Source organism: Sparus aurata, chromosome 23, assembly GCF_900880675.1.
Source record: "Sparus aurata chromosome 23, fSpaAur1.1, whole genome shotgun sequence".
NCBI classification, from domain to species: Eukaryota; Metazoa; Chordata; class Actinopteri; order Spariformes; family Sparidae; genus Sparus; species Sparus aurata.
In genome coordinates this window covers 28,854,010-28,873,004 of record NC_044209.1, presented here as the reverse complement: position 1 = coordinate 28,873,004, position 18,995 = coordinate 28,854,010, and the positions used below count along the sequence as shown (strand labels likewise).

General features: G+C 45.5%; 1 protein-coding gene across 1 annotated transcript in view; it reads right to left on the bottom strand.

Annotated features, from left to right (window-relative positions):
• Positions 1–1,219: 1,219 nt before the first annotated feature.
• Positions 1,220–18,995, bottom strand: part of LOC115575652 (uncharacterized) — a 44,577-nt gene continuing 26,801 nt past the window's right edge. The window contains exons 27-31 of the mRNA XM_030407867.1: positions 6,602–7,007; positions 4,474–4,645; positions 3,824–4,077; positions 3,599–3,696; positions 1,220–1,942 (exon numbers count right to left, since the gene is read on the bottom strand). Of these exons, the coding sequence (XP_030263727.1) occupies positions 1,589–1,942; positions 3,599–3,696; positions 3,824–4,077; positions 4,474–4,645; positions 6,602–7,007 (1,284 nt within the window). The 3' untranslated portion in view covers positions 1,220–1,588. The remainder of the gene's footprint in view (positions 1,943–3,598; positions 3,697–3,823; positions 4,078–4,473; positions 4,646–6,601; positions 7,008–18,995) is intronic.

Sequence of the window (18,995 nt, the reverse complement as noted above, 5' to 3'; positions counted from 1 at the left end):
AGTTTTACTGACGTTACATGATACAAATAGATGAAAGAAACGTGTTTTCATTGAAAAAATGTACATATATTCCCCTGGAAAAGCCTGGATAATAAGATTTAAAGATGAATTTATGAGAAAAAAGTCATAATTATTATTTCTAATCTGATGATTGACTTTTTATCTCATGATTATTATTATTTTCATCTTATGCTTATGATTTTTTACCTCATGATTTCCTTACAATGGAACTATTTTTCTTGTCTTCATCATTGTTTCTTTAACTGGCGGACACAAAAGATGTGGGCGGGTATTCACAAGTCTCTCTCGTCCCTCAGACGTTTTGAACAACCTTGACAGACCAAGCTCACCTGACGACATTCCTACAACGTCCTGTTGAATTTGACACTCAGCAACAGTTTAGTCTTGAAGTCTTTAACTTGGATGAGGTTGTTAATAGGTGCATTATTCTTGTCGGTCACAACTTGGCTGTTCTGTTTTGGACTGGTTTTCTTCCATTAATTAGTTAATTTATTAAAAGAATTAATTGCACCTTGACAATCAACAACATGCGGGACAGTGATGGGAGATCTGATAAGAAGAAGTCTTGTTTGTGTACGTTAGATGAGAGCAGCCACGCGTCCCCTTCCTGTCGTGACCACGCCCCCCCCAGTGAAAGTGCTGACGCCATATTGAAAACTAGGAGCAGCCACATGCCTAAAAGCTGCATTTTGCATTTTTCCCATCAAACAATAAAGAATCAAAAAGGTTATGATTGTGTTGACAGTAGGACAGTAAGAGAAAAGACCTGTGACCTCCTGTCATCCATAGAGAGATGTAAATGTTGAACCGTGAGACGCAGTGAGTCAGTTTGTTGTCCACCAACACGTGAGCTGATTATGTCTGTAGATCGAAGCAAATCAAAAAAGACCCTTTGTAAAGTTGTAACTACAGTTTTAACTGTGAAATAATAAGGCCCGAACTTGAAACTGTTGTTTTTAGAATGGAGTTTGGTTTACCAAAATTATCGGAATTCTAATATTAACATAACATTTATGACCTCATGAATATAAAATTCTGACTTTGAATGTCTTCTCCAAAAGTACATAGTGGCCCTTTAGAGAGACAGAAGGGGACACAGAGCAGCATTCTGAACATGTAGCTGGTAAACCTGTTCTAGTAGTAACCCAAAATAAAATATGAGCCTCAAAATGAGCATAACATGTCTTCTTTAAGAACATTAAGTTTTATTTAATTCAGTCCTGCTACAAATAATCGACAGTCATCGACATCATCAGGCTCAAAAACCACAAACAACATTTATACATTTGTTCAGTAAGGCTTAATAATTAATTTGCTTCATTTTAGACTGGAAGCACTCAGTGTCCTGAATTTCCTGAGACTGATCAGATAATTAAGATGAATCATGTTTTATAGTTGTGACAGAGAAGCAGGCTGCAGGCTGAGACACTGCAGCTGAACACAAGTGTTACTGTAGTGTTTCACAAAACCCTTGAAGAAGAATCAAGTCACAGATCACTTCACGCAGCCTGGAGCCACATTTGAGCTCTTTAACGTTCATTTGTGCCTGTGACATGGTGTAAAGGTCCTATAAGAAGAGGTGGACACACATGAAGAAGACAAGGAGATGGAAGAAGAAGAAGAAGGTGGAGTGAGCAGGAGCGCCCGCGGTGGTGGCGACCACGGTGGTGGCGGGGCTGTTGGTGGTGCTGTTGGTGGTGTTGTTGGAGGTTGGAGATAAGAACGCTCCCACCGTCCGAACCAGGAAGTCCTGATAGGTGCTCAGTTTGGCGAAGACCATCACACCCTCTCTGGTTTCTGACCGGGTGCTGCTGGTGCTGCTGGTGCTTCTGGTGCTGCTGGAGTTGTTCGGAACCGCTAACACAGCCGCCTGGAACCAGGAGCCGTCCAGCTTACACATGATTGGACCGCCAGAATCACCCTGAACAAACAGGAAGACGGATACAGTCAAAAACAACCTGTTTTATAGTTAATGAATTGTACAACAGAAACACTTAGCACAGTGAATGCTTTCTTAGCATGATGCTAACAGCTGCTCTAAACTGGGGCTAACAAAAGTCTCCAGAGCTTTTCACACTGTGCTAAAAACATTCTTATCTCACGGTCAACTCTCGAGGCCAAGACACACCAAACTGACATCAAAAAACTAGCAGCCATGAAGCCCGACTGTTGTGTTGCCGCACATCTACTGAGTCTTGGCCAAAGTTGGACTTGAACACAACACAAAGACTTCAACAGACTAGCTTGTAAGTTCTGCACTAGGCTGACAGTCTGTTTGGATCAGGTCTGCAGTGAGTCAAGAACAGAATCAGAATGCGACCCAGTCTGACCTGTGTGTCATTCCCCAGGCTTCCTTTTGTTTTCTGTACAGTCAGTCAGAGAATTTTCAAAGGCTGAGCAGTGCCAACGATGGGGAACACAACAAAATATAGGTCCGCAGACATCGGCTGCTTGGACATGTGCCTGGTGCTCTTGGCCCGGGGCTTGAAATACACTGTGAAAAGCTCTAAAAGCACTTTATAATATACATTTTCAGACTTCAAACGCCTGGCAACATGTCGCTGAAACGCAATACAACACATCTTCTTTGGACCGTCCATGTTGTTCCCATAATACAATCTGAAAGTTCATGAATACAACGAAGTCAGAAGAACAACTTCAGACTCTGGAAATGTGACGATCCAGCAGTGTTGGGGAAACTACACTACACTAAACTACATGTAGTTCAGCCTGGCAGTAGTTTGAACAAACTACATTTCTACCCCTGGAGAAATGTAGTTTGTAAAACTACTGCTAAAAAATGTAGCTTTAGCAACTACTTTACTCATTATACTCATTTAACTCAGCGTTTAATAAATCAACATATGGTGTATGTGAAACAAATTTTAATATAAATATAAAATTCACATGCCAGAATAAATATGCCTCTATACTCGAGAGGATATGGTCGAAAAAAGTCAAAATTATTGTTGTTTTCGGCTTGCAGGGCTCACATGTGAACACATAGGTCGTGTCTGTAGATGCATCTATATCCAACATGTACATGCTCAAATATGGCCGTGGTTGGGCTGGCGGGTTTGGGGGCACATTGGGGGTAGCGGAGGGTTGTCCATGACGTGCTTGTGCCATATCAGCACTGCCTTCATGGCACAAAGACCCGCCCACTCTGTGAAGCATCTGAGTGCTGCCAGGGAAAGCCATTCAGAGACTGTGTTGGCTTAGCATGTCACAACATGTTTAACGTCTTTTTTCAAAGAAAAATAAAATAAAATTTATATTATATAGGTATACTTTTTAAAATAAAAAATATTTCACGTTATTGGTCAAAATTGTAGTTTGTAAATTGAGTCGTTAAACTACAAAAAATTACCCAAAAAGTAGTTGAATTACTTGATGCAGCACAAAACATGAATGTAGTTTAACTACCAGCAAGTTACAGCAAATTGTAGTTAAGCTATGTAGTTCAACTAATGTAGTTTACGTCTCCCTAACACTGCGATCCAGTGGGTGAGTGAATGCAGGGTAGTTTATAAAGTTTCAGATTAAACATCAATGGTTAAAAGTATAACCTGCTCACCTGCTCCAGTGTGAAAGTTCCTGTACAGATGCTGTCACTCGATGGCGCGTTCCCACAATTTACCACTGAGGTCTGGAACTCCTGCAGAGCTTGTTCCTCTAGAAGAAGAGAGAATGATGTGAAACCTCTCAGTCAAACACAGATGGCAGTGCCTACATGTCTGATCTAAAGAGGTGAAATAATGCAGAGAGTTGGTTTGACGGTCACACTGTGTCATGGACTCACCTCCTCCTCGCCCGGAGCTCCAGCCAGCAGCCCAGCAGGTGGAGCCCACAGCGAAGGTCTGTCCGTTGTCCAGACAGATGGGCTGGATGTAGTCAGTCAGGATGGGTTGGGCGGACAGAAGCAGCACTGCCACATTAGACCCAGTGAGGTTACTCAGAGTGATGTTTGTCACATTCAGCGTCACCTCGAAGGGGTTGGATCCATTCTGGTTCAAGCGCCCCAAAACGACGGTCCATTCAGAGGCTACGGGAGAACTGAGGGAGACAGAATGAACTGACTTAGGACACAAACCATCTCCCATCAAACAATGTCCTTTACTCAGTGACATCATTAATTAACCTGTGATGAGGTGTCTGACACCGACCGACTCGTATAGACAAAGTGTTCATCTATCTGTGGACGACCTGAAGCCACAGATCTCTTCTCTTACTGTCCTTCGTTCTTTGGTCAAGTAAATTAAATCATAAACTTTGAGATTTTTTATTGTTTGAAGTGAAAATTGCAACACAGCTGCTTATAGATAGGTCACTAGCTGTTTTCAGTTTTTTACAGCGTTTGTTTTCACCCAAAGGGCATCATGGTCGTTCTGTGACATGTAGCTGCTCATTTATATCAACTAACCATCCATGACTGCACTCCAGGTAACTCACCTGGGGAAGCAGTCAGCGTTGCTCAACACAGAGTCCACGGACACCAGAGTCCCTCCACACATGTGATTTCCATTCTTCTGGAGGCTCGCCATCCAGGGCCAAATACCAGCCGTCGCCACTGAGCTCCCTCCTAAAATGCGGGTATTTCTCGGGGCTTGGCCACAGACCACAGCTGGAGAGAAAAAGAGAAGGTATGCAATCAAATTGTCTTTGAATGATTCTGACCAAATATTGTATACTGTAATACAACCCTCCACCAACACTATTTACAGTGGAGGTGGGGAGCTGTTGATCTCGACTGAGGATATCGTCGGGCGGTGGAAGGAATACTTCGAGGATCTCCTCAATCCCACTGACACGCCTTCCATAGAGGAAACAGAGGCTGGGGATTCAGAGGTGGATTCATTAATCACCCAAGCTGAAGTCACTGAAGTAGTTGGGAAGCTCCTTGGTGACAAAGCATCGAGGGTGGATGAGATCCGCCCTGAGTACCTCAAGTCTCTGAATGTTGTGGGGCTGTCTTAGCTGACACATCTCTGCAGCATCGTGTGGCAGTTGGGGACAGTGCCTCTGGACTGGCAGACCAGAGTAGTGGTCCCTCTGTTAAAAAAGGGGGACTGGAGGGTGTGTTCCAACTATCGGGGGATCACACTCCTCAGCCTCCCTGGGAAAGTCTACTCCAGGGTACTGTAGAGGAGAATTCGGCCGATAGTCGAACCTCAGATTCAGGAGGAACAATGCTGTTTCCGTCCTGGACGTGGAACACTGGACCAGCTCTATACCCTCCGCAGGGTGCTCGAGGGTTCATGGGAGTTTGCCCAACCAGTCCACGTGTTTTGTGGACTTGGAGAAGGCATTCAACCATGTCCCTTGTGGCATTCTGTGGGAGGTGCTCCGGGAGTACGGTGTCGGAGGCCCTCTGCGAGGGGCTGTACAGTTCTTGTACAAACGGAGCAGGAGCTTGGTTCACATTGCTGGAAGTAAGTCAGACCTGTTCCCGGTGCATGTTGGACTCCGGGAGGGCACCCCTTTGTCACTGGTTCTGTTCATTTTTTTTTATGGACAGAATTTCTAGTCGCAGTCAGGAGCCAGAGGGGGGCTGGTTCGGGAGCCACTGGATTCCATCTCTGCTTTTTGCGGACGATGTTGTCTTGTTGGCTCCATCAAGCCAGGACCTCCAGCATGTCCTGGTGCAGTTTGCAGCTGAGTGTGAAGCAGCTGGGATGAAAATCAGCACCTCCAAGTCTGAAGCCATGGTTCTTGACCGAAAAAAGGGGACTTGCTTCCTCCGGGTTGGGGAAGAGTTCTTGCCTCAAGTTGAGGAGTTCAAGTATCTTGGGGTCTTGTTCACGAGTGAGGGAATGATGGAGCGTGAGATTGACAGGCGGATCGGTGCAGCGGCTGCAGTAATGCGGTCATTGTATCGGTCTGTCATGGTGAAGAGAGAGCTGAGCCGAAAGGCGAAGCTCTCGATTTACCGGTCAATCTACGTTCCTACCCTCACCTATGGTCATGAACTTTGGGTCGTGACCAAAAGAATAAGATCCCGGATACAAGCGGCCGAAATGAGCTTCCTCCGCAGGGTGGCGGGGTGCTCCCTTGGACATAGGGTGAGGAGCTCGGAGTAGAGCCGCTGCTCCTCCACATCGAGAGGAGCCAGCTGAGGTGGCTCGGGCATCTATATCGGATGCCCCCAGGACGCCTTCCTCCGGAGGTGTTCCTGGCATGCGCCACCGGGAGGAGACCCTGAGGAAGACCCAGGAAACGCTGGAGTGACTATGTCACTCGGCTGGCCTGGGAACGCCTTGGGATCCTCCCGGAGGAGTTAGGGGAAGTGTCCGGGGTGAAGGAAGTCTGGGTGTCCCTGCTCAGACAGCTGCATCCGCGACCCAGCCCCGGATAAGCGGAAGAAAATGGATGGATGGATGGATGTTCAAACCCAACAGTGAAGAACAGTGGAGTGGTTTGTTTGAATATTCACTCTGTATAAACATTTTACAGCCTCAATGAAAAGGTGGAAGAAGCTGAATTCCATTATTTATGAAACTGATGAAAAGTTTTATCACTAATGGAAGTGTACAAAAATATCTAAATTAAAAGCTAAAGATCTGCGCTCTAAGACACTCACGGATAGCTGTGGTTGCTGGAGCTGTTGTGGTGGTTGCTGTTGGAGCTGTTGTGGTGGTTGCTGGAGCTGTGGTGGTTGCTGGAGCTGTGGTGGTGGTTGTTTGAGCTGTTGTAGTGGTTGCTGGAGCTGTTGTGGTGGTTGCTGGAGCTGTGGTGGTGGTTGCTGGAGCTGTTGTGGTTGCTGGAACTGCGGTGGCGGTGCTGTTAGAGGCTGGAGATAAGAAAACTCTCACCGTCTGAGCCAGGAAGGTCTTATAGGTGCTCATTTTGGTGAAGACCATTACACCCTCTCTGGTTTCAGATCGTGTGCTGCTGGTGCTGCTGGTGGAGTTGTTTTGAACCACTAACACAGCCGCCTGGAACCAGGAGCCATCCACCTTACACATGATTGGACCACCAGAATCACCCTGAACAAAGACACACCACAAAGACTTCAACACACTAGCATGTAAGTTGTGGCCCTGGCTGACAATCTAAACATAGCACAAAAAGTAAGGAAATTTGTGTTTGGCAGATTATTTCCTTTTTGTAACAGTGCTTCTTGGCAATAAATTGTATACCATTGGAAAGCCTGTATATGTCCCTTTTAAATGGTGCCACATTTGTAAGGTTTGAAAGTATAACCTGCTCACCTGCTCCAGTGTAAATGTTCCTGTACAGATGGTGTCACTTGATGACACATTCCCACAATTTACCACTGAGGTCTGGAACTCCTGCAGAGCTTGTTCCTCTAGAAAAAGAGGGAATGATGTGAAACCTCTCAGTCAAACACAGATGGCAGTGCCTACATGTCTGATCTAAAGAGGTAAAATGATGCAGAGAGTTGGTTTGACGGTCACACTGTGTCATGGACTCACCTCCTCCTCGCCCGGAGCTCCAGCCAGCAGCCCAGCAGGTGGAGCCCACAGCGAAGGTCTGTCCGTTGTCCCGGCAGATGGGTTGGATGTAGTCAGTCAGGATGGGTTGGGCTGACAGAAGCAGCACTGCCACATTAGACCCAGTGAGGTTACTCAGAGTGATGTTTGTCACATTCAGTGTTAGCTCAAAGGGGTTGGATCCATTCTGGTTCAAACGCCCCAAAACGACGGTCCATTCAGAGGCTACGGGAGAACTGAGGGAGACAGACAGACACAAAACATCTGATTACAACAAGAACTGGACCTTCATTGGTTCAGCTTCTTAAAGACAATTTTAACCTGGTTATCCTCAAAAAGGTGTTTTTCTGTTACACATGTCATGAGAGCATAACAAGTAAACACCATAGCTGAGCATCTCTGCTTAAGAACTCCACTGTACCAGGGACAGGCTATAAAAACAGACCTAAAGAATCGATCATGTCAACATAGAAGAGAGCAGCCCATCTGGGTATTTTGCTCTTGTCTCATGCCCCGCCCCCTTTTGCTGTTTTGACGCTGTGTTCCTCATTACATGACCATTGACCCTGCGCTGAGAAGAGTGACACTCCAGGTGTCTCACCTTAGGAAGCAGTCAGCGTTGCTCAACACAGAGTCCACGGACACCAGAGTCCCTCCACACATGTGATTTCCATTCTTCTGGAGGCTCGCCATCCAGGGCCAAATACCAGCCGTCGCCACTGAGCTTCCACCTAATATGCGGGTATTTCTTGGGGCTTGGCCACAGACCACAGCTGGTGAGAAAAATAGAAGGTACGCAATTATATTTTCTTTGTATGATTCTGACCAAATACTGTAGATCCTACTTAGACTGTACTGAGATTTGTAAGCACAGTGTCATGTTGTATCGTCAAACCCAACAGTGAAGAACAGTGTTGTGTTTTGTTTGAATATTCACTCTGTATTAACATTTTACAGCCTTGATGAAAAGGTGGAAGAAGATGAACTCCATTATTTATGAAATGATGAAAACTTTTATCACTAATGAAAGTGTACAAAATATCTAAATTAAAAGCTAAAGGTCTGCGCTCAAAGACACTCACGTTTGGCTGTGGTTGTTGGAGCTATTGTGGTGGTTTTTGGAGCGGTTGTGGTGGTTGTTGTTGGAGCCGTGGTGGTGGTAGTTTGACCTGTGGTTGTTGGAGCGATGGTGGTCGGTGGTGCTGGCAGACCAGCACAGGTGACGCTGAGGTCTCCGTCTGTCCCAGTGGACCTGAAGGTTAAGAATCCGGGCTGGTTGGTGGAGATCTGGCTGTTGATCCAGGTCTGGTACTGGGACACTCTGGCGTAGACTCCTGGGAAATTCGGCTCGGCACATCCTCTTCCAAAACTGACGACTCCAGACTGGATCCAGCGACTGTTCTGCTTGCTAACCATCGGACCGCCGGAGTCTCCCTGTGAGGAGACGAACATTTAGGAGGAGGAATCTTTGCAGCAGGTAAAATGTGACACAAACGCAGGTGTGACAATGATTACCTGACAGGAGTCCCTCCCTCCTTCACGTAAGCCGGCACAGATCATGTTGTCTGTGATTCGACCTACTCCATAGTCACAGTTACACTGTCTGTTCCCCACGGCCGGCACCTCCACCTCCATCAGGTTTTGTGGGGAAGGTAGGTCCACTGTAGAGACACAAAGCAGCTGAAGCAACCGTGACATATTAAGGTAAACGTATCCCTACTGATGGTCAGTCACACTGTCTCTGAAATTAAATCAGATCCAGTTGTACTCTGACCCACCTCCAAATCCGATTCTTCCCCAACCGGTGACCCAGGAGTCGGTGCCATTGAAGAAGGTGCTGTCCGATGCTGCGAGGCAGACGGGCCGGATGAAGTTGTTGAATTCAACAGTTGAGGAGAGTCTCAGGAGGGAGATGTCGTTGTCACTGGTAGAAGGGTTGTAGTCGGGATGGTTGATGATCTGTGCCACTGTCCGAGACACCGCATTGGGGTTCGATCCCTCCTGACTCTGACGACCCAGACTCACTACCAGATTACTTGTACTGGATCTGATGTGATCAGCAGAGAAACACAAGGAGACATGAGAAGCTGAGAGAAGCTAACAGTGTCCCTGTCACACAGAGGAGCTCTCAGGCCTTTCACCTTTCTTGTTAGCGTGAGTTAGGGCGGTAATGAACCCTGATGTTAAACAGCCTGGAGTTCCCTTTTCATTTTCTCCCTCGCCTCTTCACAGAGATTTCCCCACAAGTCATTGTGCCTTTGACTTAACTCAACTGGAGTCGCTATGTCGACAACTTTAGCATCAGAAAATGAATAACATGAGACTCCACTTGGAAATGAAAGACATGTGACTGAGTTGACCGAAGACATGATGACTTCAATCACTTGTCTTTTTTTGTTGTTCAGTTTAAATATTAATCCAGATTCATTTTGAAGAGGTCCCGAACAAGCAGTTTTTGTATTGGCCAAAATATGGAACCACATCATCACGTGATGCACTGCGGCCAGAAAAAACGTTTTACCATAAACCAACCTTTAGATTAACTGAGCAGGTTTAGTAGGATTTCACGGGGCTCCATCTCCAGGGCTTTAATGTAATGTCCTTCGTCCCGACAGTCAGACTGGGAGCCACTGTTAGAAAGACATCACGGCATGTTGTTGCTCACCTTGGGAAGCAGTGAGCTGCACTCAGCACCCACTGGTTGTTGATGAGGGATCCTCCACAGAAGTGAGATCCGAACCTTTGCAGACTGACTTGCCAGGGCCAGGCTCCTGCAGGGGCCACCTGACCTCCAACAATCCTGGGGTTGAGAGGAGGCTGACCACACACTGAGGAGACACATGACACAAACACAGAGTGAGACCTCCTGTCTGCTCCCTGGATTACCTCTGTGGTCTCTGACAGCAGCCAGCAGGATTAGAACTGCTGCTCTGTGATCCTGGGAGTGTGCCCACGCTCTCAGGTGTGGCTAATCCACCATTCTTTAGTGATAAAGGTAAATTATCATATTTTATAATTAGTCAAGACATTTCATTGCTTTTACTTGCTGTGTTAAAGGGTCACTCCACCAATTCTCCACACATCTGCCAGGTGTTCCTCTGTGAATTAAGCGAAGATTCTCACAGCCTGAACCTGAACTACCTGCAGTTTTATCTAGACTGAGGAGCAAATCAAAAATGGATAAAGAATGAATGACTCAATAAATAATTTATTGCGTCATTGATTGCACCAAGATGAAATAAATGTAGTTGTTCATCAAATTTTGAAGTGTGACCTTAATTTGTATTTCTATTGCTTATGTGTTCATTTCCCTCAGTATTAAATAATCTTCTCATTTTTCGATTTAGCTTTTTATTTTAGAATTTTATTTCTGAAGCCTGTTATTTTCCTTTTACCCCATTTATTCCAGCAAAACTGAATTTAAATTTGTTTGTTTTTTAACATTTCGTAAACATGCAATATGTTGGAATTTTCGTTAAAAATATATTTTTTAAAAATCCTAAAATTATCAACAGAATGTGAAGAAATAACCATTTTTTGTTGCTCAGATCCACTAGCTGCACTGCTAAGTGAGCTAACTAGCTTAAAGTTAGCAGCAGGTAGCAGTTACTGTGGTGATATGTTGCCACTTGTTAAGAATATGAATTTGACTGGTCAGTTCTTACATACTGCACCTTTTTAAAGGAATAATAACAATATATATGTTTATGTTTAGAAACTAGTACAAAGTCTTGTGTGGCTCCAGAAGAAGCTGCATATAATCTGATCAACTGGCTCTAATGATGTCAATGAGTGGCTGAGTTGCATTGTGGGTAATGTAGGCAGCCGGTTTAGAAAAGGACAAAGAACGTGTGGAATAAAGAAGGTGAAATCTTTGATTATGACAATAATGGACCAGTGGACTGCTTTTCAAAACCTGGAACCTACATTACCCACAATGCATTTCAGCCACTGAGTGACATCACTGGAGACAGATCTGTGTAAAACTGGTGGGTTTAATAAATGTTCCCAACAACACTTTAAAAATGTCCTGAATGACGGAGGGAAAGTCAAGAAGTAAAAAAGGAAACTTGAACTCACCATCTGCTTGTGAGTGAGACTCTGAAAAACAGAAAACAAACCAGAATCACAGGTGCTATAGTGACATGACATTAGCTGCATTAAATAATTGGTGGGAGGTTTATACTGACAGTTTACATCTGCTGAGTCAGACTATCTGAGATGTGTCAGAGTTCCTCTAAATACCAGCAGATTGGACTGTTTTACACAAACTGAGTACCAGATGATGAGTATTACTATTCTGTTGAGCTGCTCTGCACAGTGTGACAAGTTAAAATGATGATCTGTTTTATGTGTTTTTGGAGCTTTTTTGTGCCTTTATTGATAAGACAGCTGAAGATGGGACTGGAACGAGTGGAGAGAAGAGTCGACTTGTAGCGGGTCAGAATTGAACCTCAGCAGAGAAGTCAAACCTGCACACAGTCTGTCCTCCAGTAGAAGTTCAGATACTCTGGTGAAAGTAGAAGTACTGATTCAGCTTGTTTACTCTAGTAGAAGTAATAGAGTACAGAGTATCAGAGTAAAAAGTCTCCCTCTGAAGGACATTTGTGGTCAAAGCTAACTGAAGCTCACGTCATATTAATAGAATTCAAAGACTATTAAAGTTAAAGGTAGAATCAGTAGGATTTGTCCCAGCTGTTCCTGAACGCACCACAAAGACAGTTGATTGTTGAGTCTCATTCCCAGGACGTCAAATAGACACATGTTGGGTTGGTAAAGCGTCCCGAGCAGCAACAAAGAGAGAAAATCAGAAACTCTCTGCAGATACGAGACACTAACACGCCTTTTCTCCACATTCCAGTCTCCCTCTCTGTCTGTTTACGGCTTCTTACGTCTTCTACATCTTTGTCTTGTCGCTGCATCTGCTGTGCGTGATGTGCCCTGATAAGTTGGCATCAGTCTTGGAATGTTGGGAAGGCGGAGAGATGACACCAAATAGAAATAACCCATAATTTCCATCAAACACATCAAACTAAAGTAACGAGGCTGTTTTGAAAATGTGAGGAGAGGGTTCAGATGTTTGTGTTCAGATGTGGAGAGGAGAAGTCACAGAGATGCTAAACATTTAGCAGGCGAGTTTTGAAGCATTCACTCTGAATCTTTCTACAACTGAAAAGATCAAGAAAGTTTGGTCTGTCAAGGATCAGGACAAAACCTCCAAACACTGTTCATCTCTCACTTACAATCAAGAATTAATTGAAAGAATGAATTTTAACAACGTTTTCATCAACGATTCATCAGGAGATGACCTGATAAAAAATCTTTTGTCGGCCCTCCAACTTCTCGTAGGCATCTGTCGATCCACAGGTGTGAGGAAAAAAAGGTTTTACTCGGTCTATCAAGGATAAAATTAGAATAATTACACCAATTAAAGTGTATCATCTCTGTGCATGTCATGTCAAAATGAACAGATTCTGTGTCTTGGATTTACTAAATGTTGCTGAATTTTGGTCTCTTCAAACCACAAGTTCTTTACAATAACTCAACTAATGCCAAGCATCCTCAAAATAAGTTAAAAGGGTAATAAAAGTAGGAGAAGAAGAAGCCTACATGGAACTAAAGGGTTTAAAATGCCTTCATCACATTTACATGTATCCACACAATCCTCACCAGACACCAAATCTGTGAATATTAACAAAGGCACAAATATCTCTAACAGATTTGACCATTTTCATGCCGAGCTCCACTCAACACTCTGATTTTGTGCATTTTGTTGCACAGGTTTTGAGTTTTGACTGCAGAATTTGCTGCTCTCACTGATTTAGTTGCTTTTAACTTCCTCCTCAGCATGTTTCCTCCTCAGCAGATCTCAAACATGATTGGTTCAGGTGTGTGTAGTGAGGACGGTCCTTACCTGTTGTCAGGAGCGTCAGCAGAGCCGCCACACAGATCACTTTGTAGAGAGTCATGACTGTAAACTCTTACCATCAGACGTGCAGCGGTGTATATAACCCTCCTCTCTCCTCCCTCTCTCTCCAGCATCAGAGCATACCTGTCTCACAAACAACGCTACCTGTCTCACAAACAATGCTACCTGTTTCACAAACAATGCTACCTGTCCAAAGACACATTCTCCACTGCAATTCACCTGTTTCACCTGCTCACAGCAAACACGTCAGTCCTGAGATAAGATCCGCTCCAGTTCTGCTCTCTCTCCACTTTAACTACATTTCTACATTTTCCATGACACAATTCCCTGATTTTACATGAAAAAAAACAACATATTAATACAGATTCAGCCTCTGTGGATTGTAAACAACTACAAGAAACTGTGTGTAGATGTTTATGAGTTGTTGTCGGTTCCACCAACCAATGTTTGTAACCACCTCACTGTATAGAAAATAGTTCAAAGTGTCTCCAGCTGTGAAATGCTGCTCTAAGACTGATGCATCAGTATGTAATGTGTGTGATAAGGTCACATGGTCATTTTGACTTGTAATGGATTACATTCCTGTATCTGTACAAACACTTTGTCCACAAGTCTTCAGACCAGTTCAGTGATGACATCATGTGTTTCCAGTGTGGAGGACGAAGAGGGAGGAGCGTCTGGTTTTGTTCCCAAACGTCTCCGACCCCCCGGATGTTGTGAACAGCACTGACAGACTTTAACCGACTGACTGTCGCTAACAGAACTCACCTGACGACATTCCTGCGTCTCTGCTCAGCCGATCTGTCAGACGTCTTTTCTTTTTTACATCTTGCAGGTTTGATATGTCAATGTGTTTAATGTTGTATGTGTCCTCGCCTGACACAACTCATGTGAACTGTTTTAGAAATAACTTTCTGGACAGATCTCTGAATCAGGCGGCAGCAGAGCAGCTGGACGATGACATCCAATGTGCTGCTGAGCGATATGTGACTGTTGGCTCATGAACATGAGACTGAACATCACAAAGAGATGATGATCTTACTGATCAACCTGACAGGTTAGCTGTACAAACAGATATATTATTATAAAAAGTGTGTTGGAGTATTATTATTGATTATGAAATGTAAGCAAACTCAAACTCATACCTTCATCTTTGATCGTTTCATTTATACAAACTAAAGATGTAAATAAAACATAGTTAAGAGGAAGTAAAAGTAACAAACAATGGAAATATTCAAGCACACTAAAAGAACACCAAGTCTTTATTGAAGTACAGTACTTGTGTAAATGTACTTTGATGCTGTCACAGTGATTCATTTTATATCAGTCAGTGAGTCAGACGTGATCAACTGGAACCAATGAGGGAAACTGACCTCAATTCTCTGACCTAAAAACACGACGTGGTTACTGTCAGATTAATACAAAACAACAGAGATGGCAGAATTATTTCATCATGCACTGAACTATATAATAATTCTGATACGTGCAGAAGAAAGAAGCTAATAGAATAAATAATTAAGTGAATCATGAACAACGACACAAAGCAAACAGGACAAACTGAACCAGGTCAGAGAGGAAGAAGGAACTAACAACTAAAAACAAACTATAAAGAGTAAACATAAAATACTAAAGATGTAAAATGTCTGAAGTGAATCAGAGGTCAACAGTCCGTGTTTTAAATGTAGAAGTGAACTTTACACCGACACACAGGCTGGAATGAATCCTGCTGCCACTTCAGAACTGACCTACTGGAGATAAATAAACTGGTTTCAATGTTTTGTGAAACACAAACAGAGTCCGGCCCAAATCCCAGTTCACCTCTTACACCACTGCTGTCAAAGTTTTTCAGATCGAGGACCACTTAACAAATAAAAACCTCCTCACAGACCTCTCAGCTTCACAACATCCCCAGAACAACATTATTTTTAGAGCATTTAATGATTGTTTTCCAACATTGCGTGTCTAGAATATTTATGATTTATGTCAAAAACGATCAGCTGTTTACGGCCATGTGAGACTGACAGTCAGCACTAACATGAGTCGAGCCGAGCCGAGCCGAGGTGATAAAAGCCCAGGTCTACTGAGTCAGCTGACCCGGGTGTGAATGCAGAGTTTACACATCGGCATTGCACACAAAGCCTGATCTGAGCAGGTTTCATTGGGACTTTTGACCAGTGGAGAATGGGGTTATAAGAACTCATCACCCTCTTGAGTGTCTCAGACTTTTTCTACGATTCTAACACAGACCACGCCAAATACTGATATGAATTTAGAAAGGTTTATTGAACAGTATGAATTTTGTAGGATCGAAGATGTGTGAAGGGGATGGATTGAGGGTTCGAGGGGAGGGAAGGAGGATAGGAGGGGTGAGGAATAAGGGTCGAGGGTAGAGGGATGAAGGGATGAAAGGGAAGTCGGGTTAGGGTTAGGGTTAGGGTTAGAGGCTGGACATGGGGCCCCTGATGATAGTTTAAGGAAAAAGTTAATGCCGCTGATGTAAACCTGGATGGTGGATGATTTTATCTTGAGGATGGAATGGGCAAATGTAATGAAGTTGGAGAGTGTTGGGATGTCAAAAGAAGGGAACGGGAGGCTGTAAGTGGAGTGGAAAGTTTTGTAACAATTCCATCCGGTCAGGTACGATGAGAGTGTACACGGAGCAACGCTGTTGAGGATGGCGTCTTGGGAAGCGGAGACTAGATGGTCCAGTGGCGGAGTCAGTTGAATATGGTTGCTGAAAACGGTGGGACTGGGGTCGGAAGAGGTTCGGAGGCTGGTGCCAATTGTCTGAACCTCTGAAAAGAGAGACGAGAAAGTGAGTCAGCGACTGAGTTTTTATGACCTGGGATGTGGGAGGCACGGATGATGAATTGGTGTTGGGCTGAGACCAGGGTGAGCCTTCGCATGAACTGCATGATGTCGAGGCAATGCGACCGCCATTTGTTGATTATGTCAACAACGGCGCTGTTGTCTGAGTATATGGCGATGGTCTTCTTTGACCATTCGTGGCCCCAAGGGATGGCTGCTATCAGGACTGGATATATTTCGTATATGGTGGAGGAAGGAGTCAGGGAAGACAATTCGGGCGGCCATGTGGCTGAGAACCACCTGCCGAGATAATAGCCGCCGAATCCGATGGAAGGGGCTGTGTCTGTGAATAGCTGGATGTCTTCTGGTTTAGTGAAGTGGTCATCGTAAAAGAACGAGATGCCGTTCCAGGACGAGAGGAACTGATGCCACAGTTTTAGCTCCATCTTGCATGCTTCGTCCAGCGGAACATGGGCATGGAGTGATGGGACGGAAGCAGCTATGGAGAGAAAGTGTGACAAGAAGGAACAACCTTGGGGAATGATACGGATGGCATAGTTGAGGTGGCCTAGCAGCGAGAGTAGTTGCCGTTTGGTGCATGTGTGAGCAAGAAGGAAGTTTGAAATGTGTAGGGCGATCCGGTGGGTTTTCTTGGGAGGAAGGAATGCTTGGAGTGAAACGGAGTCTAGGGTGATATCCAGGAACTCCAAGGAAGTGCTGGGGCCTTCCGTTTTCTCTGGGGCTTGGGGAACTCCGAGTTTGAGGAATGTGGAGGTCGGAGAGTTGAGACCGTATAATGGGGGTGAAGATGGCGCCGTGACGACGAGAAAGTCATCGAGGAGTAGGAGGACATGGGGGAGTTTGTGGTTGTTAGTGAGGATCCAGCAGAGTGCTTCAGATAGAGAGTCGAATATTTTTGGGCTGCTTTTGCACCCGAAGGTCAGACACACTGCAAAGTAGTATGTGCCCTTCCAGAGGATGCCGAAAAGACCCCAGAAGTCGGGGTGGATGGGGAGGATTTTAAATGCGCTGGTAATGTCAGTCTTGGACAGCCAGGCTCCTTGGTCGGCTAGGCGGATGAGGGAGATGGCGTGGTCGATTGAAGTATATTGCATGGAGAAATCTGGACTGGGAATTAAGCTATTGATACTTGGGACAGTCGATCCATGGGGGGGGATGAGAGGTCCATGATTAGTCTCTTTTTTCCTGAGTATTTTCTAGTGGCTATGCCGATTTGACTGATTCTGTATTTTGGGAAGGGTGGGCTGGAAAATGGGCCGATCATGAAGGATTCTATAACTTCCTTATTAAGGAGTTTGTCGACTATATCGGACTCGGTGATGGCTGACTGCAAATTGTGGCATGTGTAGGAGGAATCTGGCATGACCTGCAAACCTGGGTGGAAGCCGTGTGTAAAACCCTGGATGAGGAAGTTAACGAACTGGCGGTCTAGATGGTTCTTTAAGGCAGTGGCGAGAGCGTTGATTTTGATTGGTGTATTAAGATACTTACACAAGTTGTGCTTGGTGGGGTTATGAGGGCAGGTAGGTCTGGAGTGCGCGCCGCCACAGAAGGAGCAGGTGTGGAGGAATCAGCAACTAGAGGCGCTGCATCCTAGGTCATTGAAATTGTTACACACCATCCTCCCGCCCTGGTAAAGGATTGGTCTTCCTCTCTTATCCACGCCTTTGGGAAGGGCAGTCAGGCATGAAGGGCATCAGTGACACGCAGTCGTCCAGTTCTGACCTGCGGTCGGGGAAGGTGGAACAGATGATGTTGCGGTACAGTGAGAAAGTGAAAGCGAATTCGACGGCTGTGAGTTCCTTGGAGCGGGTGGTGAGTGGTTGTTTGAGTTCGACGGGGCCGTGTGAAGTTAGCACTTCCCTGGGGATAGCATGAGGAAGGGTGAATGAGTTGAGCGAGGTCAACATAGTTACCGGCAAGGATCTGATGCCTGAGTGAGGGTGACACGCGGGATGGTCGAGCGGGTGCGGCTGGGCGTGCTACGGGTGGTATGGTGGAAGCTGTTGGGCGGAGGAAGATGGGTGGGAAAGTCACTGAAACCTGCTGATGGTGGAGCTGTGGAGAAAAGGGGGTGTGTGAAATGGAGGATGAGAAATGTTATTTACATGTGGGTTACGGTGTTGGCCTGTTTCGAGGTGGGAGGCGCTGAGGTGGTCAGGGAAGATGGGATCAGAAAGGTAGAAATGAGAGAAGAGGAAAGGATGCTGGGATGGAGGGATGCGTGTGCTTGGGTTGTTTGTGAGGGCTGAGGAAAAAGGGAAGAAGGTTGGGATAACTCTGGGACAGAAAGGCCTGTGCAGAGTGTGATACGACCTGGCCCTCTGAGAGGGCTGATGCTAAAGGCTGGGCGTCTTGGGCGGTGCGACGCACTGTGACGTCATCGATGTTGCTGCGGACGCGGCGCTGCGAACCCAGAAGTGCTCGGGAAGCTCAGCAAGGGAGAGTGGTGTGTTGCTGAGAGTACGTGAGGAGAAGTTTTGCCTTTTTGTCGGAGCGATGGAAAGGGATGTTGAGTTGGCTGAGCGTGTGTTTGAGGCGAGCGATTGTCCAGTCGGAGATGTTTGCGGCTGAGGCGCCGTCAGAGAGTTGACAGGGTGAATCCGGGCCGGAGCAGCTTCGCCTGTTGCTCGAACGCCTGGATGTCAAGCGGGTAGGTGATGGCCGTGTGGAGCAGCCAATGTCCCTTGGACGCCGAAGACGGGATCTTCCCCTTAGGCTGCTGGAAGGCGAAGGTCTGACGATGTCGGAGATGTTGGAAG